The following is a 21,109-nucleotide window of genomic DNA, read 5'->3' on the forward strand; positions in this document are numbered from 1 at the left end:
CCTGAGCCAAAACCAAGAGCTGGACACTTAATTGACTGAGCCACCCAGGCGCCCTGAAACATCACAGATATTTTTTATGTATATATACATGTAAAGTTTATTACAAATATTCCTCTTTGTTGGAGGGATACAGTATTCCTTATTAACTTTAAAATATAAATTTGGATATTAAAATGTCTTAGCTTTCCAATTCCATTTTAGTTACAAATAATTAATAACATAAAAGTAAAAAATTGACAGGTGAATTTATATAATAAGGTCAGAATATATGGTCTAATTAATGACTTAAGTTATCTATATTATCGATATGGATATATCTAAAATCTTACCATGGAAGGTTACTTACCTCCTGAACAGCATGAGGAAGATCCTTGTATGCTGTTACAATGATTTTGAATTTAAGGTCTATATTCTTCACTTTGCAAATGCCATACATGGAACACATCATAATCTAGTAAATCAACGTAATATAAAAATATCAGAATTTTGTTACATAGTTGTGTTCTAAAGAGTACTCTGTTATCTTTCTTTTAGCTTCAAAAATAAAACGGAAGCTTAAGTTCCTATAGGATTATCTTTTCTAATCCTGAGCCCAGTTTGAAAGTTGATGTGAAGTGTTTAGCCCAAATTGTTTTTAAGGGACAAAATGCAAATAGCCAAATCTCAATTATTAGAATTGATCATCTGGTTTGTAAATAACTCTAACCTTCACCCATTACTTAAATTTTTCCCAGAAAAGCTGAAACTCGAATGAGTTAACTGTGTAACTAGAACTTAAAAAGAAAAAAAGCCAGTTGTGTAAAAGGTTCAAACTATCAGATAAAATAATACTGAATACATTTGGTGATAGTGGTAAGGGAACTTTCTAGCAAGGGGCAGGAGAGAGTCTTTGTATTATAGATAATGTTCCTGATTTGGAGGCAGGTTATGCAGGTGAGTTCAGCTGATGAATCTGCATTAAGATGTATCCTTATGATACATGGATGTTTCTATATGCATATTACATTTCAATTTAAAAAATTTAATATAAAAATTAGATTAGAAATTATTCTCTATGAACTTAAAAAATCAAACTTTCTTCATTTGCATGAATTTTATTGCCAAATTTAAGTATTCATATCTCTGCAACATTCTTGCTTATATATACTATCGCCGAGAATATCTATTCACCATCCCTTGTTCAGCAACCTACCAGCCCCAATTCTGGTCTCCCCATTCAGAATGCCATCCAATAACTTCTTTGCTAATTCACATTTTTTTCCTACTTCAGTTCTTTTCCTAAGGTTTCTCTCTGCAAAAATCTTCTTGATTCAAGATACCTAATCTCTTTAGAAACCCTTAGCACTACTGTCTTTCTATATTGTAGAAAAGCAGAACCATAAGGCAATGAGTGACTACTTTTAAAAATCCAACATCCTAGAATTTATATATCCAAATATTTATTCTCTTGTAAAATATACATATTTGTAGGTTATACCCTTATACACTAGTGTACCTTTTGCTAAAAATATTCTTATTGGGAACATTACTACTGACCTTACAGAAATAAAAGGATTTTAAGGGAACATTATGAACAATTGCATACCAACAAAATAACTATCTAAGATGCACTGGAAAAATTTAAGAAAAGACACAAACTACCAAAACTGACTAAAGAAGAAATAGAAAATATGAGTTTTCATTAATAATAAAAAACTATCCACAAACAAAAGCCCAGGCCTAGATGGCTTCACTGGTGAATTCTACCAAACATTAAAAAAAAAAAATCAATACCAATTCTTCACAAACTCTTCTGAAATTAGAAGAGGAGGGAACACTTTCCAATTAATTCTGTGAGGTCAGTAGTACTCAAAAACAGACATCAGAGGAGAATTACCATTATCTCTTATGATTACAGATGTAAAAATCCTTAACAAAAACAAGCTGAATCAGCAGCATATCTAACATACTATGTGACCAAGTAGGATTCATTCCAGAAATGCAAGGCTGGTTTAACATACTGAAGAATTAATTAATATAATACACCACAATACAATAAAAAGGAAAAAACCCAATGATCATCTCAATAGATACAGAAAAAAGCATTTGAAAAAAGCATTCAATACCCTTTTGTGATAAAAACACTCAATAAACTAAGAATAGATGGGGACTTCCATTATCTGATAAAGGGCATATACAAAAACTCCATAGCTAACAATACATTTAACGGTGGAAGACTGAATGCTTTCCCCTGAGGTCAGGAATAAGACAAGGATGTCCCCTTTCACCACTTTCATTAAGTAATGTATTGGAGGTTCTATGCGAAAGCAATTTGACAAGTAAATGAAATAACAGTCATCTAGATTGCAAAGGAAGAAGTAAAACTACCTCTATTTGAAGATATATGAGCTTATATATTTAAAATAGTAAGGAATCCACTAAAAACTATTACAACTGATAAATTACTTCAGCAAAACTGTAAGATAATATGATTAATATATGAAAATTAATTGTATTTCCATACACTAGCAATGAACAATCCAAATAAGAAATTAAAGAGACAACTTCATTTACAATAGTGTTAAAAGGAATAAACTACTTAGGTCTAAATTGAATATAACAAATGCAAGGCTGTACTCTGAAAACTTAAAAACGTTACTGAAAAAAATTAAAGAACATCTAAATAAATGGAAAGACATCATATGTTCATGGACTGGAATACTTAATATTGTTAAGATGACAGAGCTGCTCAAACTGATTTATGATTCAGTACAATCCCTATCAAAATTCCAGTTGCCTTCTTTGTACAAATTGACAAGGTGATCCTAAAAATTCATATAGAAATGCAAGCTTCAGAACAGCACAACAAATCTTGAAAAAGAAGAGTAAAACTGGGGTATCATGCTTCCCTACAGATCAATGCAGTACAATTAAGAGACCAGAAATGAACTTTTACATATATATAGTTAGTTGATTTTTGACAACTGTCAAGAGGGAAAGAAAAGACTTTTCAAGAAATGGTGCTGGAACAAGCAGTATTCACACACAAAAGAATGAAGTTAGACTCCTATCTCACACCATACAGAAAAATTAACTCAAAAAAAGCCGTAAGAGCTAGAAGGGGAATTAATCATGTTTATTATTCATTTTCAATTACAAGTGGATTTTTCAGAACATTAAATTGTTCATACTCATTTTTCCCAGGCTCTGAGAAAAATGGAGAAAAATAAGGATAAACCTTGGTGGTCTCTGATTTGGCAATGGTTTTATAGATATGACACCAAAAGCACTAGCATCAAAAGAAAAAAACAGATAAACTGAACACGATCAAAATTTTTTTATATTAAGTATAATTTATTGTCAAATTGATTTCCATACAACACCCAGTGGAATATGATCAAAATTTAAAACTTGTGTGCCTCAAAGGACACCATCAAAAAAGTGAAAAAGACAACTCAGAACTGGAAAAAACACTTGCAAATCATATGAAATAAGGGACTTTTATGTAGACAACATGAAGAACCCTTATAAATCAATAATAGACACTCAATTAAAAATTATGTAAATGATCTGAATAGATATTTCTCTAAAGAAGATAAACAAATGGCCAATAAGCACATGAAAAGTGTGTTTAATGTTCAATCAGTATCATTAGCAATTAGGGAAATGAAAATCAAAACCATAAAGAGATATCACTCTATACCCACTAGGATGAGTATAATTAAAAAAGCAAATAAGAAGTTGGTGAGGATGTGGAGAAACTGGAACCTCATACACTGCTGGTAGGAATGTAAAATGATGTGGGTAAGTTGGAAAATAATCTGGCCAGGCTTCAAAGGTTAAACACAGTTATTATATGACCTGACAATTTCACTTCTAGGTATACATCCAGAAAACTGGAAACATATATCCACACAAAACTTGTACATACATGTTCACAGTAACATTAATCATGATAGCCAAAAAATAGAAAGTAAATGTACACTAAATGATGAACAGATATATATGATGTGGTATATCCATACAATGGAATATTATTCAGCAATAAAAAGGAATGAAGTACTTATACAATCTATAACATAGATAAGCAATGAAAACACTATACTAAATAAAAGAAGCCAGACACAAAAGACAATATATTATATGACTGCAATTATTAAAAATGTCCAGAATAGGCAAATCTACAGAGATAGAAAGACTAGTATTGCCTGGGGATGGAGGGAGTGGGGGAACAGGGGGTAAGTACTTAAGGGTATGGTGTTTCTTTCTGGCATGATAAAAAACTGTTTTAAAAGTGTTTGTGACGATGCTTGCACAACTCCATGAATATACTAAAAACCACTGGGGTGTATACTTTAATTTGTATGGTATGTGAATTACATCTCAATAAGTTGTTACTAAAAAAAAAATATATTCTTATTATTCGGTACAGAGAAGAAAAATGAAGATGTGAGAGATGGTTCTCTGTAAATTAAATCTTTTAGTCATTACTTTGTTCATTCATTCAAACAGTGGGCACTGTTTTAGATAAACTTGGGTTTTTTTAATAAGTTTTTTAATGTTCATTTATTTTTGAGAGACAGAGAGAGACAGAGTGCAAGCAGGTGATGGGCAGAGAGAGGGAGACACAGAATCTGAAGCAGGCTCCAGGCTCTGAGCTGTCAGCACAGACTCTGATGTGGGGCTTGAACTCATGAACAGCGAGATCATGACCTGAGCCGAAGTTAGACGCTTACCCGACGGAGCCACCCAGGTGCCCCCAGATCAAATTGTTCTTAAATCTCATGCTTTTTCCATACTAACATGAAATCTAGTTTACCACAAGACAGAAAAAGTCCACAATAAACGGTTTCTTCAATGATTTGTGTAAACAAGATCTTTTAGTTCATTAAGCAAGTTACTAAAATACTCTCAAGCTCTAAAGCTCTAAGAAGTACAACAAAATTACAAAAGGTAGCTAACAAGTGCACATATATTAAGTCTGCAAAATTGATTTAGCTTCTCATTTGGATCTAATCTTTTAAGAAATCAGTATACAGTTAACAAATAAGTAGGAGAAGAGAAGTGAACCACATTATTACCTGATCCAAATGCCTGTCTCTCATGAGTTCATACTCATTTTGCAGTGTGTGCTGAAAAAGGGTCCAGATGATGTGTTCCAGTTCAGGGTGGTCAGACAGAAGGCGTGCACACAGAGTATTTAGTCGAAGATACGCCAGTCGGTACACTGGAGACATAAGGGGAATTAATCATGTTTATTATTCATTTTCAATTACAAGTGGATTTTTCAGAACATTAAATTGTTATAACCATAACACTGTTAAACAGCACCTTTTTTTCAGGCTTTTATTTAAATTCCAGTTAGTTAACATGTAATATTAGTTCCAGGTGTAGAATTCACTGATTCATTACTTACATGCAACACCCAGCGCTCATCACAAGTGCCCTCCTTAATACCCATCACCTCTTTAAGCCACTCCCTACCTGCCCTTTGGTAACCAACAGCTTGTTGTCTATAGTTAAGAGTTTGTTTCTTGGTTTGCCTCTTTTTTTCCCCTATGTGCATTTGTTTTGTTTTTTAAATTCTACAAATGAGTGAAATCATGGTATCTGTCCTCTGACCAACTTATTTCACTTAGCATAATACTCTCTAGCTCCATCCACATTGTCGCAAATGGCAAGATTTCATCCTTCTTTTTTGTTTTGAGAGACAGAGGGGGGAGAGAGCATGCAGGCAGGGGAGGGCAGAGGTAGAGGGCAGAGGGGGAGAGAGAGAGAGAGAGAGAGAGAGAGAGAGAGAGAGAGAGAGAGAGAGAGAGAATCCCAAACAGGCTCCATGCTCAGCATGGAGCCCAATGTGGGGCTCGAACCCATGAACCATAAGATCATGAGCTGAAATCAAGAGTCGAACACTTAACCAACTGGGTCACTCAGGCACCCCAAGATTTCATTGTTTTTGATGGTTAATATTCCATTGTGTGTGTATATATATATGTGCACGTGTGTGTATATACACATATGTATGTATATATGTGTGTGTACACACATACACGTACATACACACATACCACCTCTTCTTTATCCATGGACATTTGGGCTCTTTCCTTAATTTGGTTATTGTTGATAATACTGCTATAACCATCAGGGTGCGTGTTATCCCTTCCAAATTACATTTCTGTATCCTTTGGGTAAATACCTAATAGTGCAATTGCTGGATCATAGGATAATTCTATTTTTAACTTTTCAAGGAATGTCCATACTGTTTTCCAGGGTGGCTGCACCAGTTTGCATTCCCACCAACAGTAAACAGCATTTTAACAGTAACCTCAGCTACCTCCATCACTATTTTATGAGTTAATAATCCCTAGTCTTAGTGCAGAGCTATGTACATAGAAGGCAAACTAGCCCTTGGATACTAACATAAGATTTATTTAGAGAGTCTATAAAAAATACTACTGGGATACAGGTTTGGAGAAAAGGAATACACAAAATTGAGGTTTTTTTCCCATCTACTTTATATATTAATGACCTTTGTTTTAATTACACCTTTCAAAGACTCATAAAGTAGTCAGAATTTTTAAGGTAACTACTCTACTGGGTCACACTTTAGCATGCATTAGACTTGCCTTGGAAGGCTTGTTAAAATAAGGATTTTCTTTTTTCTTTTTCTTTTTTTTTTTTTTGTTTTGTTTTTTTTGCACATCCTTCTAGAGTTTCTGATTGAGTATAGTTCTAAATGGGGCCTAAACAAAAATTTTCCTTTCTACAAATTTTCAGGTGAGGTGGATTCTGCTTTTGGGGACCACACTCGCTAACACTGCTCTAACTTAAGGGATATGTTACAATATGCCTATAAAACTCAGTATATTTCTGACCTGAATAAAATCAGAAAAAGTATTTATCGCAGAGGAATCTGGCTTTTCATGTTCCGTCAGAGAGCTTCAAGTGCGTGTGCCCTTGCACACAGAGCTGACCCTTAAACAACATGGGTTTGAACTGTGAGGGTCCATTTATACATGGATTTTTTTTTATAAATACAGGACAGTACTATAAATGTATTTTCCTTATGATTTTTTTAAAGTTTATTTTGAGAGAGACTGAACATGAGCAGAGGAGACAGAGAGAGGGAGAGGGAGAGGGAGAGGGAGAGGGAGAGGGAGAGGGAGAGGGAGAAGGAGAAGGAGAGGGAGAGGGAGAAGGAGAGGGAGAAGGAGAGGGAGAGGGAGAGGGAGAGAGGGAGAGAGGGAGAGAGGGAGAGAGGGAGAGAGAGGGAGAGAGAGGGAGAGAGAGGGAGAGAGAGGGAGAGAGAGGGAGAGAGAGGGAGAGAGAGGGAGAGAGAGGGAGAGAGAGGGAGAGAGAGGGAGAGAGAGGGAGAGAGAGGGAGAGAGAGGGAGAGAGGGAGAGAGGGAGAGAGGGAGAGAGGGAGAGAGGGAGAGAGGGAGAGAGGGAGAGAGAGAGAGAGAGAGAGAGAGAGAGAGAATCTCAAGCTGGCTCTGAAGGGTCAGCGCAGAGCCTGCGGTAGGGGCTCAAACTCATGAAACTGTGAGATCATGACCTAAGCCGAAGTCAAGAGTTGGATGCTTCACTGACTGAGCCACCCAGGCACCCCTGATTTTCTTAATAATACTTTTCTCTAACTTCCTTTATTGTAAGAGTACAGTATATAATACATATAACATACAAAATACGTGTCAATTGTTTATGCTGTCAGTGAGACTTCTAGTCAACAGTAGGCTATGAGTAAAGTTTCTGGGGAGTCAAAAGCTGTATGCAGATTTCTGGCTTCATGGGAGATCAGCGCCCCTAACCCCTACATTGTTCAAGGGTCAGCTGTATATACACATGCACAGACACAACTGCCCCACCTCATACACACACAATCAGAGAACGCTCTACAACCTAATTACCAGGAAATATGTCTGAACTAGACCACAGCACACTTTAACAGTCTTAACTTTACATACACACCTGAACAGTAGAGGTACTGTCAGGGGCAAACATTTCCAAAAACAAATTTGAAGGCATAACAAACGCGGCAGCAGCAACAATACCAACATCCAACACTTTTTGAGTGCTCACTATGTGCTAAGCCCTGTTTGAAGCATTTATGTATTAATTCATTTAATTAACTCAAAAACCCTATAAGGTAGATTATTATTATAAAATACATTATTATCATTTCCACTTTACAGATGAAGCAACTGAAGCACAGAGATAATAGGTGACAAAGTCAAACCTAGTAAGCAGAAGGGCCATGATTTGAACCCAGTCACAGCCAGGTTTCAGAGGTCACGTTCTTGAAAGTAATCATCTACTAACCTTTTTTGTAAAAAAGTGAAAGGGAGGTAGATTTCAATGGCTTCTGAGTCTGGAAGGCTGAGGTTGCTTGTGCCTCTGTGTTTGCAGTAGAATTTACACGTGTAGTTCCTTTTTTCTTTGGGGATCTGATTGGAGAAAGATACCTAGACATATTCAAAGGAAAAGACTTCATTTGAAGTTCGCTAAGAGTCTCTTTCTCTTTCTCTCTCTCTCATGCACACACAAACACAGCTGTACACATGCATCTAAACATATCTATTTAGTTTGTTATTATACATCAAATTCCTTCATTCAGCAAGCTATTTAAATACAAGCTAGAAAAGATACTGCCTAAAAGGAAAACTAAGCTGGTTGTTATAATTTCTAACTATTTTAAGAAATGGCTTTTTCTGGGAGTTACTGCTTTACTGGAAAAAGAAAAAGACAGCTACATTTGTATATATGCTCAATTTTAATAGTTACAGTGAGATTGAGATCATAAAATAACTCTAGCTTAAAAGAATAAGTTATTGACACCAAAATAGTGTTGTCATGTTTCTGATTTTCCTCTTAAAAATGTTGCATTGATAGGGTACCTGGTTGGCTCAGTCAGTTAGAGCATCCAACTCTTGGTTTCAGCTGATGCCATGATCTCACAGTTCATGGGTTTGAACCCCACATGGAACTCTGCAGTGACAGCACACAGCCTGCTTGGGATTCTCTCTCTCTCTCTCTCTCTCTCTCTCTCTCTCTCTCTCTCTCTCTCTGTCTCTAAGCTAATAAATAAACTTTAAAAAATGCTTCATTGATAACTATGGTTCATATATATGATAAAACTTCAGTTATACACACACACATACCACCTAAATTACACAGTACAGAATTCTAATACTTCAGATAACATTATCAAGGAAGATTTATACCTGTATACTAAACATGTCAGGCATAAATCAAGGAAGATATTAGTAAATATTATATCTCAATTTCTGACATTCTACCACTCTTGTGTTACCTTTTATAGGATAATCCAGAGCTACTTTATAATTTTGTCCTGTAGCTGAGAAGTAATTCTGAGGATTTAAACCTTACTAAGGATGTTTCCACTACATATAGTATGTTAACTAATACACTAAGAAAAGGGAATCACCATCATAATCTTTTAAGTAACAGGGTCTAGTCTACTTCCAATCTTGTATTTCCCTTCAATTCACTAATTCATAATATTGTAGACAAATTTAACTTGGATAGAAGTTAATCTCCCTTGAGTTCTAGGTACAAATATTCAATTACCTACAGGACATCACTACTTGAATCTCAAACTTAAGAAGGCCAAAGGGGAGCTCTTGATTTCTTCCCTCCGTTTTTCCCGTTTCAATAAATGGCTCCACATTACATCCTGTTTCTTAAGTCTAAAATATAGGAGTTATGTTTAATTTCTTCCTCTTCCCAATTCCTCAAACTCAATGCAAAACGAAATCTTATTAAAGCTTCCTCTAAAATACATCCTAGATCTTTCCATTTCTTTCTATCTCTACTGATGTATCTTAGACCAAGTCACCTACCTCTCTCACTTGGACTATGGAAATTATCTCCAAACTGGTCTTCCTACTTCTTCTTTACCCTCCTCCAAACCAATCTGCACTTCAAACAGCAGCTAGAAAATGGCTCTTTAAAAATACAAATTATAGCAAGCTGCACCCTTACTTAAAACTTTAATGCTTTCCCACTGCCCTTCTAAAATCCAAACCCCTTCCTATGGCCCATGGAAACCTAAAAGGTCCAGCCCTGGTTTGCCTCTCCAAACTTGTCTTATTGTACCTCCAACCTCCTCTTGCTCACTTTACCCCAAGCACACTGGGATTTCCTTCTGTTCCTCAGACCAGCTAAGTTTGATCTGCCCTAGGGCCACCACACTTACTGTTTGCTCTGCCTGGAATGCATCTCATGAAGATTCATGCCTGGTCAGCATCCATCTGTCCTTGAGGTGTCAGGTGCAATATCACTTTATTAGAAAAAGTTTCCCTAAACATTCCTACACTCTCAGTTTCTCGCTTTCATATCACTTATTTCCATTATAAAACTTAATATACTCTATTTTTTTTTTCTTTTTAAGTAATCTTTACTCCCAACATGGGGCTTGAACTCATGACCCTGAGATCAAGGGTCACATGCTGTACTGACTGAGCCAGCCGGGCACCCCAAACCTAGTAGACTCTAAAAGCACATCATATATTAGTTTACTTCCTCCATAATATAAGCACTATGAAGAGAAGAACCTAGTCCACCTTACCCACCTTTTATTCCCAGAGTCTAGAAAACTTCCTGGCACTTAGACAACTGCTTACTGAATTAAAGAAAAAGATAATGCTTGATTATTTATATTAATGCATAACTTAGCCAACAAATTTATATGTAAAGGCAGAAGCATCATATGCTAGAAATAGTTTGGGTACAAGTTAGCATGGAAAGGACATCTCTGGAAAGTAGTCCCTGAACTAATCACAGAGCACTATAATGTCAATTCCTAGACAAAACTAAATAGAAACAACATTAGGTACACTTCTATGAAAGGCAGAAGAGCTAGAATGCTTAGGAGCATGCACTTCAGGGTCAGATTGCTTGGGTTTGATTTCTGTTGAGTTTTGGCAAGTTACCTTATTCCTCTAATTCCTATTTTACAGAGAACTGAGGCTGATAGCAGTATATATCACCTTATAGGGATGTTATTAAGACCAAATGGGGGAAAAAAAAACAATCTCAAGTATTTAGCCAACTGTCCAGCCCATAGTGAACCCTCAATAAATGTTAGCTATTTGCTTTTTTCTTCCATTATCGTCACCATCATCATCATCGTGTACCTATTAACTGATTTAGTTTCATATCCTACGCTAATCCCTATGCCTATCCTATGCTTTACCCCAAATGCATTGATCTGTACTCCCTGAAAATGTTTCCTGCTTTCTTGGCATTACACTTTGGAACTCATGCCATTTCTGACTTTTGCAACACCTTCTGTCTCCTCCCTCCTCTCCAGTTTCCATAGAGAAATCCCACTTTCCATCTTTCAGACCTAACTAAATTGCCATCTCTGCCATGAAAACCATCCTCATTACATCAAACATGAGTGATTTCAGTAGCACTTGGTACCACTTTTATATGATCTTTACTTGGGTCATGTATCTTATATTCCTGCTCCCTCAAAGCAAGAACAATGTCTTATTCAAAATTCTATTCCTTACAGTTTCTATATCTTGCATTACACCATGCTCAAAACCTATTTGCAGGTTGAGTTAATAGCACAGCATACATTCTACTTACATATCTGCTGCAGTGTGATTACTCTGGAGAGGAAGGCTGAGAGCACAAGCAGATTCAAGGTGATCAGCTGGTCCTTCTCGGTCCTTTGCTTGTTTAATAAGATCAAATAAAGGTGAATCCTATATGAAACCAGATGACATTAAAACCACACTGGTAAGTATGATTTTCCCATGTGCATAACAAAATCCTACTGCCTGACATGGGGAGTGCTACAAAGTTAGTTACAATTGACAGCAGTGACTTAGAATTCAAATGAGATCCTTTTCTTCACTTTGAAGATACTGATTGCCAATTTTTGTTCTATATACATAAAATAAAGGACCAGAAAAACGCATAACTTGAAATGTTTATGTTAGAAAAGAAATTAAAAGTTAGGGAGAAATACACAGAAAATACCTAAATATGGCACAAAGACAAATAATAAAGATATGAGCATAATTTAATGAAACTAAAAGATACATGCACTGTTTGATCACAAAGCTAGTAACTGGTTCTTTGAATTAACTAGAAAAATTAAATCTCCAGTCAGATTGAGAAAAGGAGAAGAAATAAACAGTAATAGGAACAAAAAGTGGGACTATTATCACAAAAATTAGGAAGATAATAGGGAATTGTTATGAATAGTTTTATGCCAATAAATTGGAAAACTTAGACCAAGTAGAAAATTCCACAGAAATATAAATGAACTAAACAATAAAATAAAGTAGTAATAGTCCTATATAAACTATTAAAAAACTAGAATCAATAATTAAAAATCTCCCCATAAGGAAAATACTAAGCATATCAAACACCTTTGGTTTTACCGGCAAAGTCTACCAAACATAAAAAGAACAGATAATTACACTTTTACTCAAACTTTATTGACAGTGGAAAAAGTAGAAACTTTCTTGATCTCATCTTATGAGGCTAGTACAACAATGATACTAAAACTCGTCAAGGACATCACAAAAAGGTAAGTTATACCCCATTCCCACTCATGAACAGAGAGATAAAAATCTCTCCTTAACATCACTTTATTTCTATTATAGAACTATATATTCTATTTCTTTTCTTTTCTTTTTTTTTTTTTAAGTAACCTCTACTCCCAACATGGGGCTTGAACTCATGACCCTGAGATCAAGAGTATTTACACAAAGTGATGTGTAAACACAATAAAAAATTTTATAATGAAGTCATGAGTAACATTATTACTGATACTAATTTTTACAATAAGGACCATTTAACATTGAAGAAAAAGGTTCTAGGTGATAAGGCGTTCTTTCTATCTCACAAGTTTATTTTCTACTATAATATATAATCAGAGAAGTTGCTTATTTCTTACATTTGGAACTTACTTTCTTTTATGGCCTAACATATAAATACTTTTATAAACATTCCATGGGCACTGGAAAACTACTTTCAGCCTATAGAACTTTATATATCAATTACATGTTTACTAATTATAGCATTTACATCTTCCATATATTTATCTTTTGTCCACTTGAGCTATGGTGGGTTGGGAAGCATGAGTTAAAAGTCTCCTTATACTAACAATGCATTTCTTACTATTTCATATAAGAAGTTTTTTCTCAATGAATTTGAATACTATGCTACTGAGTGTATATTCAGAACTGTCAAATCTTCACTAAAGATTGCATTCTTGAACATTACAACATGGCTTTCTATTCCTTAATTGTATTATGTTGAACCTATTAAACCGATGTTAAGATTGTGACTTCTTTTTCTCTTACTATTAGTCTAATATGCCTTTCTCTGTTCTTTTATTTTCAACATTGCTGAGTAACATTATTTGAATACAACATATATTTAGGTTTTGGGGTTTTTTAATCCAATTTGGGTGATTTTTTAAATGTTTATTCATTTTTGAGAGACAGAGAGAGATGGAGTGCAAGTGGGGGTGGGGCAGAGGGAGAAGACGACATAGAATCCAAAGCAGGCTCCAGGCTCTTAGCTGTCAGCACAGAGCCCAACGTGGGGCTCAAACTCACAAATCATGAGATCATGACCTGGGCCGAAGGTGGACGCTTAACCAAATTTCAGTGATTTTAGACATTTATAATTGCTGACAGATTTGGTTTTGTGTGGTTACTGTGTTTTATGTTAGCATTGTTTTCATCAGTTTTTAAAATGTTTCATTAAATGATCTGTGATATCCAAAAAAAAAAAAGGACTTTGCAGGCTTAACCAAAATCCAGAAGTCAAAGAAAAAGATGAACTGATTTGACTACATAAAAACTAAAAACTTGTTTGACTAAAACCACAACAAACCAAGTTAAATTAAATCTTTAAAAAATAAATAATACTAAGGTTTTTTCCTACAGCTTCATAACATGATTTTTATTATAAATAATTCTTTCCTTTCATTAGGGGCACTCTGAAGTGCAATCTAAGTAAATGCTTTCATTGGAGTAAGGTAAGGCTAACAACACCAATTAATACATGTAGTCATATTCAATGTTTTACATATTCTAGCCACTGACAAATTGAATATACTTATTTAACTAAAATAGTGTGGGTATAAATCCATATATAAATCCATATATTCAGCAGGAGTGGCCTATTCCCATTTTTATTTCAATGATATTTGAAGAGACCCTAAGACTCACTAAGAAATGCAAGTAAACCTGAGCCTTCACAGGATTTAGGTATACTACAAATCAGGCATTCTACTTTCTCTTCAGATTAGCACAACAAGCTGGGCTGCGGATTAGCATAATAGTATTATACTAAAGTGAATGCCTCCTCCAAGGGTTAAGGTAGCATTTTTAAACCAATACTCTTCATGTTTCACTCAAGTATCCCTTTTATTCCTCCATCTCCCCCCAACACAAGTGGTAACACAGATATATAGATATGTTTATAATGAGTATGTCATGATAGTGGGAAAGAAGCACAGTGCAGTGGTCAGGCATGAGACTCTGGAGCCACACCACACAGAATCAAATCCCAGCCACTTATTGGTTGCGTAACTTTGGACAAGTTGCTTAACCTCATATGATTCACTCTTCTGAACTGTTATGTGGAGATACTAATCATGATAGTAACTTATAGTATTGTGAGAATAAAGTGAATAACACATGTTAAGCATTTAGAACAAAGCCTGGCACAGAGTGCTACGTAAGCATTTGAAATTATTATGGTTCTTGTTTATACATAATAAATGCTTTTATACAAAGGATGATGTATCTGTTCAAACATATGAATGTATACCTCATACATTCCATCTGTCTATCCACCCAATATTTGTTGTTTGTCTACTTGGTAAGTGGCCCTATGCTAGGAATTAAAAATTACAAACAACCCTCCAATTGCCAGATACCAATGGACTGGAAGAATCATTTCAGAAACGTCTGTCTTCTTCCACCTTACTCAACATATTCAATTGAGGTCTATGTGCAAAATAAACTTCGATAATCCTCTACCACCAAAATACTCTTGCTGTTTTCTAGTTTTTCCCATATCATTATCACTCATTATAACCTGTTGTCCAAAGCAAAAAAGGAGTCATCTTCAATTATTTTTTCCCTCACACTCCACTATCCCATCCAGGAAAGTCATGCTGACTCTAACTTCCAAATATATCCCAAGTCTAACTTCTCATCATCTCTAACATTACTGTAGTCTAAGTCATTATTATCTCTTGTCTGTACTACCACAAAAGCATCCTCCAACTGTTTTTCAACACTTCCACTCTTGCTGCCTCCCAGCTCTTCTCAATAGAGTTAATAGGCTATTCCTCACACCCTCCACCCTACTCAATGACTTCTCATCACACTAGAATAAATCCAAACTTAATGTCTGGCCCTTGTTACCTCCCAGGCTTCACTTTCTACTACTTTCCTCCTTTTACTCCTGTCATACTAGTCATCTTTATATTCCTTGAACACAGCATGATTCTGTCTCTGTTTCCATATATGCTCTTTCCTCTGTCTGCAGTGCTCTTTGCCAGAATTTTCCATGGCTCAGCCCACTCTATTATTCACATTGTCTCCTCAAATAGCACCTTCTCAGCAAAGCCTTCTCTGAACATCCTGTCCAAAGCAGTCATAATTCCCACTTGTTTGCTACTCCCAACTCTGCCTTATTTTCTTCATAGTACTGATCACTATTTGAAATTATATTATGCATTCATTTGTTTACTTGTTTATTGTCTCCTCCAGTTATCTTGTTCACAACAGCATTTCCAATGTCTAAAAATGCCTGGCACACAGTAGGGACTCAACATTTATTGAATAAATGAAGTGAGTAGGCAAAAAGTGTTCAAAATTCTTTGAGGTTAATTCTGCCTTAAAGTGAGGATAAGATTAAAAATAGAAGTTTCTTAGTTATATATACCCTAGATCTTTTAAAAATAAAGTATTTACCTACTGCTTTCCCCCATCTTTTTCCCTCAAGCATTAGTCAAACATAGTATGTGTACCTTAGCCATAAAGAAAGCAAAAACAGGAAAATCATTTCAGAATGCCTATTCTTAGAAGGCTTTTGTTCAAAGTGAAGTACAGTAGAGTACCTTGGAGCACTTAGGCAATCTGGAGTAAAACTATTAGTTTTGTCTATGAAATAGTTCCAGGGAAAGATATTCCTCCTCCCCACATGGTGCTCAGAGTCCAGTGGGAAGAGGCAGACAATAAACAAGGAATGACACATTCAGAAAAAATCTATGAAACAATAGAGTTTCTCATGAAGAATACAAATGGAAACCCTGGTAGAGGGGGTTAGTTCAAGGAAGATATATCTGAGAAGGTAACATGGATGCTGAGATGTGAAGAGAAGTTGTACTTTGAGAGAAGCAGGAGGCAGAGGTTTCCTAAGATGAAAGAAAATGTGATAAGAAACTGATGTTAGTTTAGGAACTAAAAAAGACACTACTAGTACTAAAGTAAAGTGGTGGTATAGTAGTGGAGAGACTGCTAGAGAAAAAGGTGGGTAGCTGTTTGATGATGCAAAATCCTAAAGACCATGCTACAAAGTCTGACCATGCTAAGAGAAATGGAACATCTATTACAATAGAAACTATGTTTTAAGATACGGACTTTTTGTGTCAAAAATCACTAATATAGAGATAGCTAGTTCAATTGTGCCTTGTTTCCTATTATATGTATTTGTAGCATAGAACTGGGGTTCTAAAAATATTTGATTAATTGAATGATTTATTGTTTGCTTTCAGGAATGTACTGCAGGAGATAGAGGTCACTATAATCCATACTGCCTTAACTCTGTTACAAGTGACAGAATTTCCTATCAATTTCTTAGCTCCGTTATGAGTGAAGAATGTGCCAGGCATGTTTAGTACCAAGTCTAGTGAGAGCAAACAACTTTGGAGTTGTGTGCATGTAACTCAGGAATTAATGCTACTGATCTGAAATTTAAAAAAGAAAAGCCTACTATTTACTTAATTTAGTCCTCAGCTTCACTGTAAGCAGAACGGAAAATAATGAAATTACCAGTATACTCTGGGTTATTTATATTTCAGCAGTAGTATGTTATCAACACAAATGTCTTTCAGCTTTTCTTCTCTCCAAAAGAAAAATGTCTGTAAGTAGTATAAAACAGGGCCAGGGCCAGGACTAGGGTAAAGCAAGAGAGGCGCCTTGGATGCAAAATTTAAGGAGGCAATAACTTATACTTGCATGACCCTAATATGAAATTTGCCCTTTGGGGCACTGAACACTAAATTGATAATGAAAGTTAATTTAAAATACATTTGGCAAAGCACAATGATGTATTATTTTTATCGTTTCCTTAGGATTAAAGCACTTTGAGTTTACAAAGTTTTTTACAAAGTTTACAAATGTATTATTTCATGTAATCCTCAAAATAAACCTGTGAATTAAGCGTTACCACTACTAATTTTACAGATTAGAAAATTTCGCTATTCTAGTAAATTCAAACAATACTGTATTATACACTAAAATTATTTTCAGAGCACAGGATAATAACTTTTGACATTTATAAATATAAAAACCAAAACTCTTTTAAGCTATTTTTACATAATGAATACAGTAGCCTCCTAGAACTAGTAGTATTAATTATGAATTATTAAAAATATTTTATTAATTTCACTATTATTTTTCATCTTTATCCAAAGGATTTCCTGGAAAATAAATCCATATTAATATCTGTCATTAACAATAGTAGCATTTAGTAAATGCTTACTGCATGTATGCGTTTAATTTTCACAAAACCCTACGATGTAGGTATACTATCCCCACTTGACACAGAAAATGAAGCTAACAAAGGCATTTGAACTTAGGCGGCCAGGCTGCAGAGTCAGAGCTCGTATGCACTATGACTATACTATAATATTTCATTAATTTCTTAGTACAAAAGACAGCAGCAATAAAACAAGTGCATGAATTAATTTTACCAAAGCTAATTCTGGTATTATACACTATTTAATAAAGTTAAATATTCCTGATGATCATTCTTCTCTCAAAAAACAACACAAAGTCATATTTATTTAATCAGAGAGGACTTCTACAATATTTGCTTAAAATAATTACATAACTTACCAAACAGTGACAGCTTATATAAAATATTATTTTTCCTTTCAAGGGTAACTATTTGGTATAGTAAATACCAGAATAATATAATGATGAACTATGAATCAAATTTTGACAATACTCGACAATTTATATTATAACCCGTTTGAGCAATGTTTGAGTTAGAAGCATTGTTTTTGAAAAACACACTCGTTAAATATAAGAAATTATGCAAAAGAGAACCAAAATTCTAACTAGATTTTCACTATAAGTGATCATTTGAAGCAATTTTTAAAAAGTCTCCCAAAACAGCAATCCCTTTGTTACATTACAGACTAAAAGCAGATATTTTTAAGAACTTGAAAACTTTAATTAATTTATTTTTTTATTTTAGAGAGAGCGTGAGTGGGGGAGGGAACAGAGGGGGGAAAGAGAATCTTTATATTTTTCAATTATTTTTTTAAATTTACTTATTTTGAGAGAGAGTGAGCACACGTGGGGATGGAAAGGGAGGGGGAGAGAGAGAATCCTAAGCAGGCTCCTCACTGACAGCACAGAGCCCAATGTGGGGCCTGAACTCACCAACTCTGAGATCATGACGTGAGCCAAAACCAAGAGTTGGACTCTTAGCTGACTGAGCCACCCAGGTACCCCGAGAAAGAGAATCTTAAGTAGGCTCCACGTTCAGCGTAGAGTCCAACAAGGGGCTCATTCCCACGACCCTGCGGTCATGACTTGAGCCAAAATCAAGAGTCAGACACTCAGCCAACTGAGCCTCCCAGGCGCCCCAGGACTTGAAAACGTCAAAGTAGTAGTAATGTTATTATATCAATTATATACAATTTTACACACACACGTATATATATTTTTAAATTTACATCCAAGTTAGTTAGCATATAGTGCAACAATGATTTCAGGAGTAGATTCCTTAATGCCCCTTACCTGTTTTAGCCCATCCCCCCTCCTACAATCCCTCCGGTAACCCTCTGTTTGTTCTCCATATTTAAGAGTCTCTTATGTTTTGTCTCCTCCTTATTTTTATATTATTTTTGCTTTCCTTCCCTTGTGTTCATCTGTTCTGTGTCTTAAAGTCCTCATATAAGTGAAGTCATATGATATTTATCTTTCTCTAATTTCGCTTAGCATAATACCCTCTAGTTCCATCCAGGTAGTTGCAAATGGCAACATTTCATTCTTTTATTTTTTTTAAACGTTTTTATTTTATTTTTGAGAAAGAGAGAGACAGAGCATGAACAGGGGAGGGGCAGAGAGAGAGGGAGACACAGAATCTGAAACAGGCTCCAGGCTCCAAGCTGTCAGCACAGAGCCCGACGCGGGGCTCAAACTCACGGATCGTGAGATCATGACCTGAGCCGAAGTCGGCCGCCCAACCGACTGAGCCACCCAGGCGCCCCAACATTTCATTCTTTTAATTACTGAGTAATACTTCATGGTATATACTTACCACATCTTCTTTATCCATTCATTTATTGATGGACATTTGGGCTCTTTCCATACTTTGGCTATTGTTGATAGTGCCGCTATAAACATTGGGGTGCATGTGCCCCTTGGAAACAACATACCTGTATCCCTTGGATAAATATCTAATAGTACAATCGCTGGGTCATACAGTAGTTCTATTTTTAACTTTCTGAGGAACCTCCATACTGTTTTCCAGAGTGGCTGCTCCAGCTTGCACTCCCACCAGCAGTGGAAAAGAAATCCTCTTTCTCCGCATCCTCGCCAACATCTGTTGTTGCCAGAGCTGTTAATGTTAACCATTCTGACAGGTGTAAGGTGGCATCTCATTGTGGTTTTTATTGATATTTCCCTGATGATGACTGATGTTGAGCATTTTTTCATGTGTCAGTTGGCCATCTGGATGTCTTCTTTGGAGAGGTGTCTATTCATGTCTTTTGCCCATTTCTTCACTGGATTATTTGTTTTTTGGGTGTTGAGTTTGAGAAATTCTTCATAGATTTTGGATACTAACCCTTTATCTGATACATCATTTGCAAATATCTTCTCCCATTCTGTCAGTTGCCTTTTAGTTTTGCTGATTGTTTCCTTCACTGTGCAGAAGCTTTTTATTTTGATGAGGTGCCAATAGTTCGTTTTTGCTTTTGTTTCCATTGCCTCTGGAGACGTGTTGAGTAAGAAGTTGCTGAAGCAAAGGTCAAAGAGGTTTCTGCCTGCCTTCTCGAGGATTTTGATGGCTTCCTGTCTTACATTGAGGTCTTTCATCCATTTTGAGTGTATTTTTGTATGTGGTACACACAAATATTTAAAACAACCATGTACCCCAAAATGCATTTTTAAAAGTATTTTCAAGGGGCACCTGGGTGGGTCAGTCAGTTAAGGTCCGACTTTGGCTCAGGTCATGATCTCATGGTTCGTGGGTTCAAGTCCCAAGTTGGGCTCTATGCTGACAGCTCAGAGCCTGAAGCCTGTTCCTGATTCTGTGTCTCCCTCTCTCTGCCCCTCCCCTAATTATGCTTTCTCTCTGTCTCTCAAAAATAAATAAATGTTAAAAAAATTTTTTTAAAGTATTTTCTAAATTGGTATCTTCATCGACTCTTTCAAAAGCAATGAGAATATATCAATTTGGGTAGATCTTTTTTTTTTAAACGTTTATTTATTTTTTAGAGAGACAGCATGAGTGGGGAAGGGGCTGAGAAAAAGGGGGACAGAGGAGCTGAAGCAGGCTCTGCGCTGCCAGCAGCAAGCCCCACACAGGGCTTGAACTCATGAACTGTGAGATCATGACTTGAGCCAAAGTTGGACACTTAACTGACTAAACCACCCAGGTGCCTCAGATCTTATTTTATTTCAAATTAAGTTATTTTCTGGTATTGGGTATTATTTAAAGTCTTTTCTAAAGATGTAGCTCACACAATATGTTATATTTTGCATTTGTTGCATTAATTTTAAAATACTGTTTTAAGAAAGGAATTCCTAACTCAAAATTAGCCAAGAATTCTAAAACTAGGTCAGGGTATACTTAAAGATGTTTGACATAATTGCTCTGGGTA

General features: G+C 35.6%; 1 protein-coding gene across 1 annotated transcript in view; it reads right to left on the reverse strand.

Annotated features, from left to right (window-relative positions):
* Positions 1-21,109, reverse strand: part of RB1 (RB transcriptional corepressor 1) — a 170,095-nt gene that overhangs the window by 13,790 nt on the left and 135,196 nt on the right. Inside the window, exons 18-21 of the mRNA XM_042915907.1 lie at positions 11,596-11,714; positions 8,299-8,441; positions 5,061-5,206; positions 347-451 (exon numbers count right to left, since the gene is read on the reverse strand). Coding sequence (XP_042771841.1) covers positions 347-451; positions 5,061-5,206; positions 8,299-8,441; positions 11,596-11,714 — 513 coding nt within the window. The remainder of the gene's footprint in view (positions 1-346; positions 452-5,060; positions 5,207-8,298; positions 8,442-11,595; positions 11,715-21,109) is intronic.

This window comes from Panthera leo, chromosome A1 (assembly GCF_018350215.1).
Source record: "Panthera leo isolate Ple1 chromosome A1, P.leo_Ple1_pat1.1, whole genome shotgun sequence".
Classification (NCBI taxonomy): domain Eukaryota; kingdom Metazoa; phylum Chordata; class Mammalia; order Carnivora; family Felidae; genus Panthera; species Panthera leo.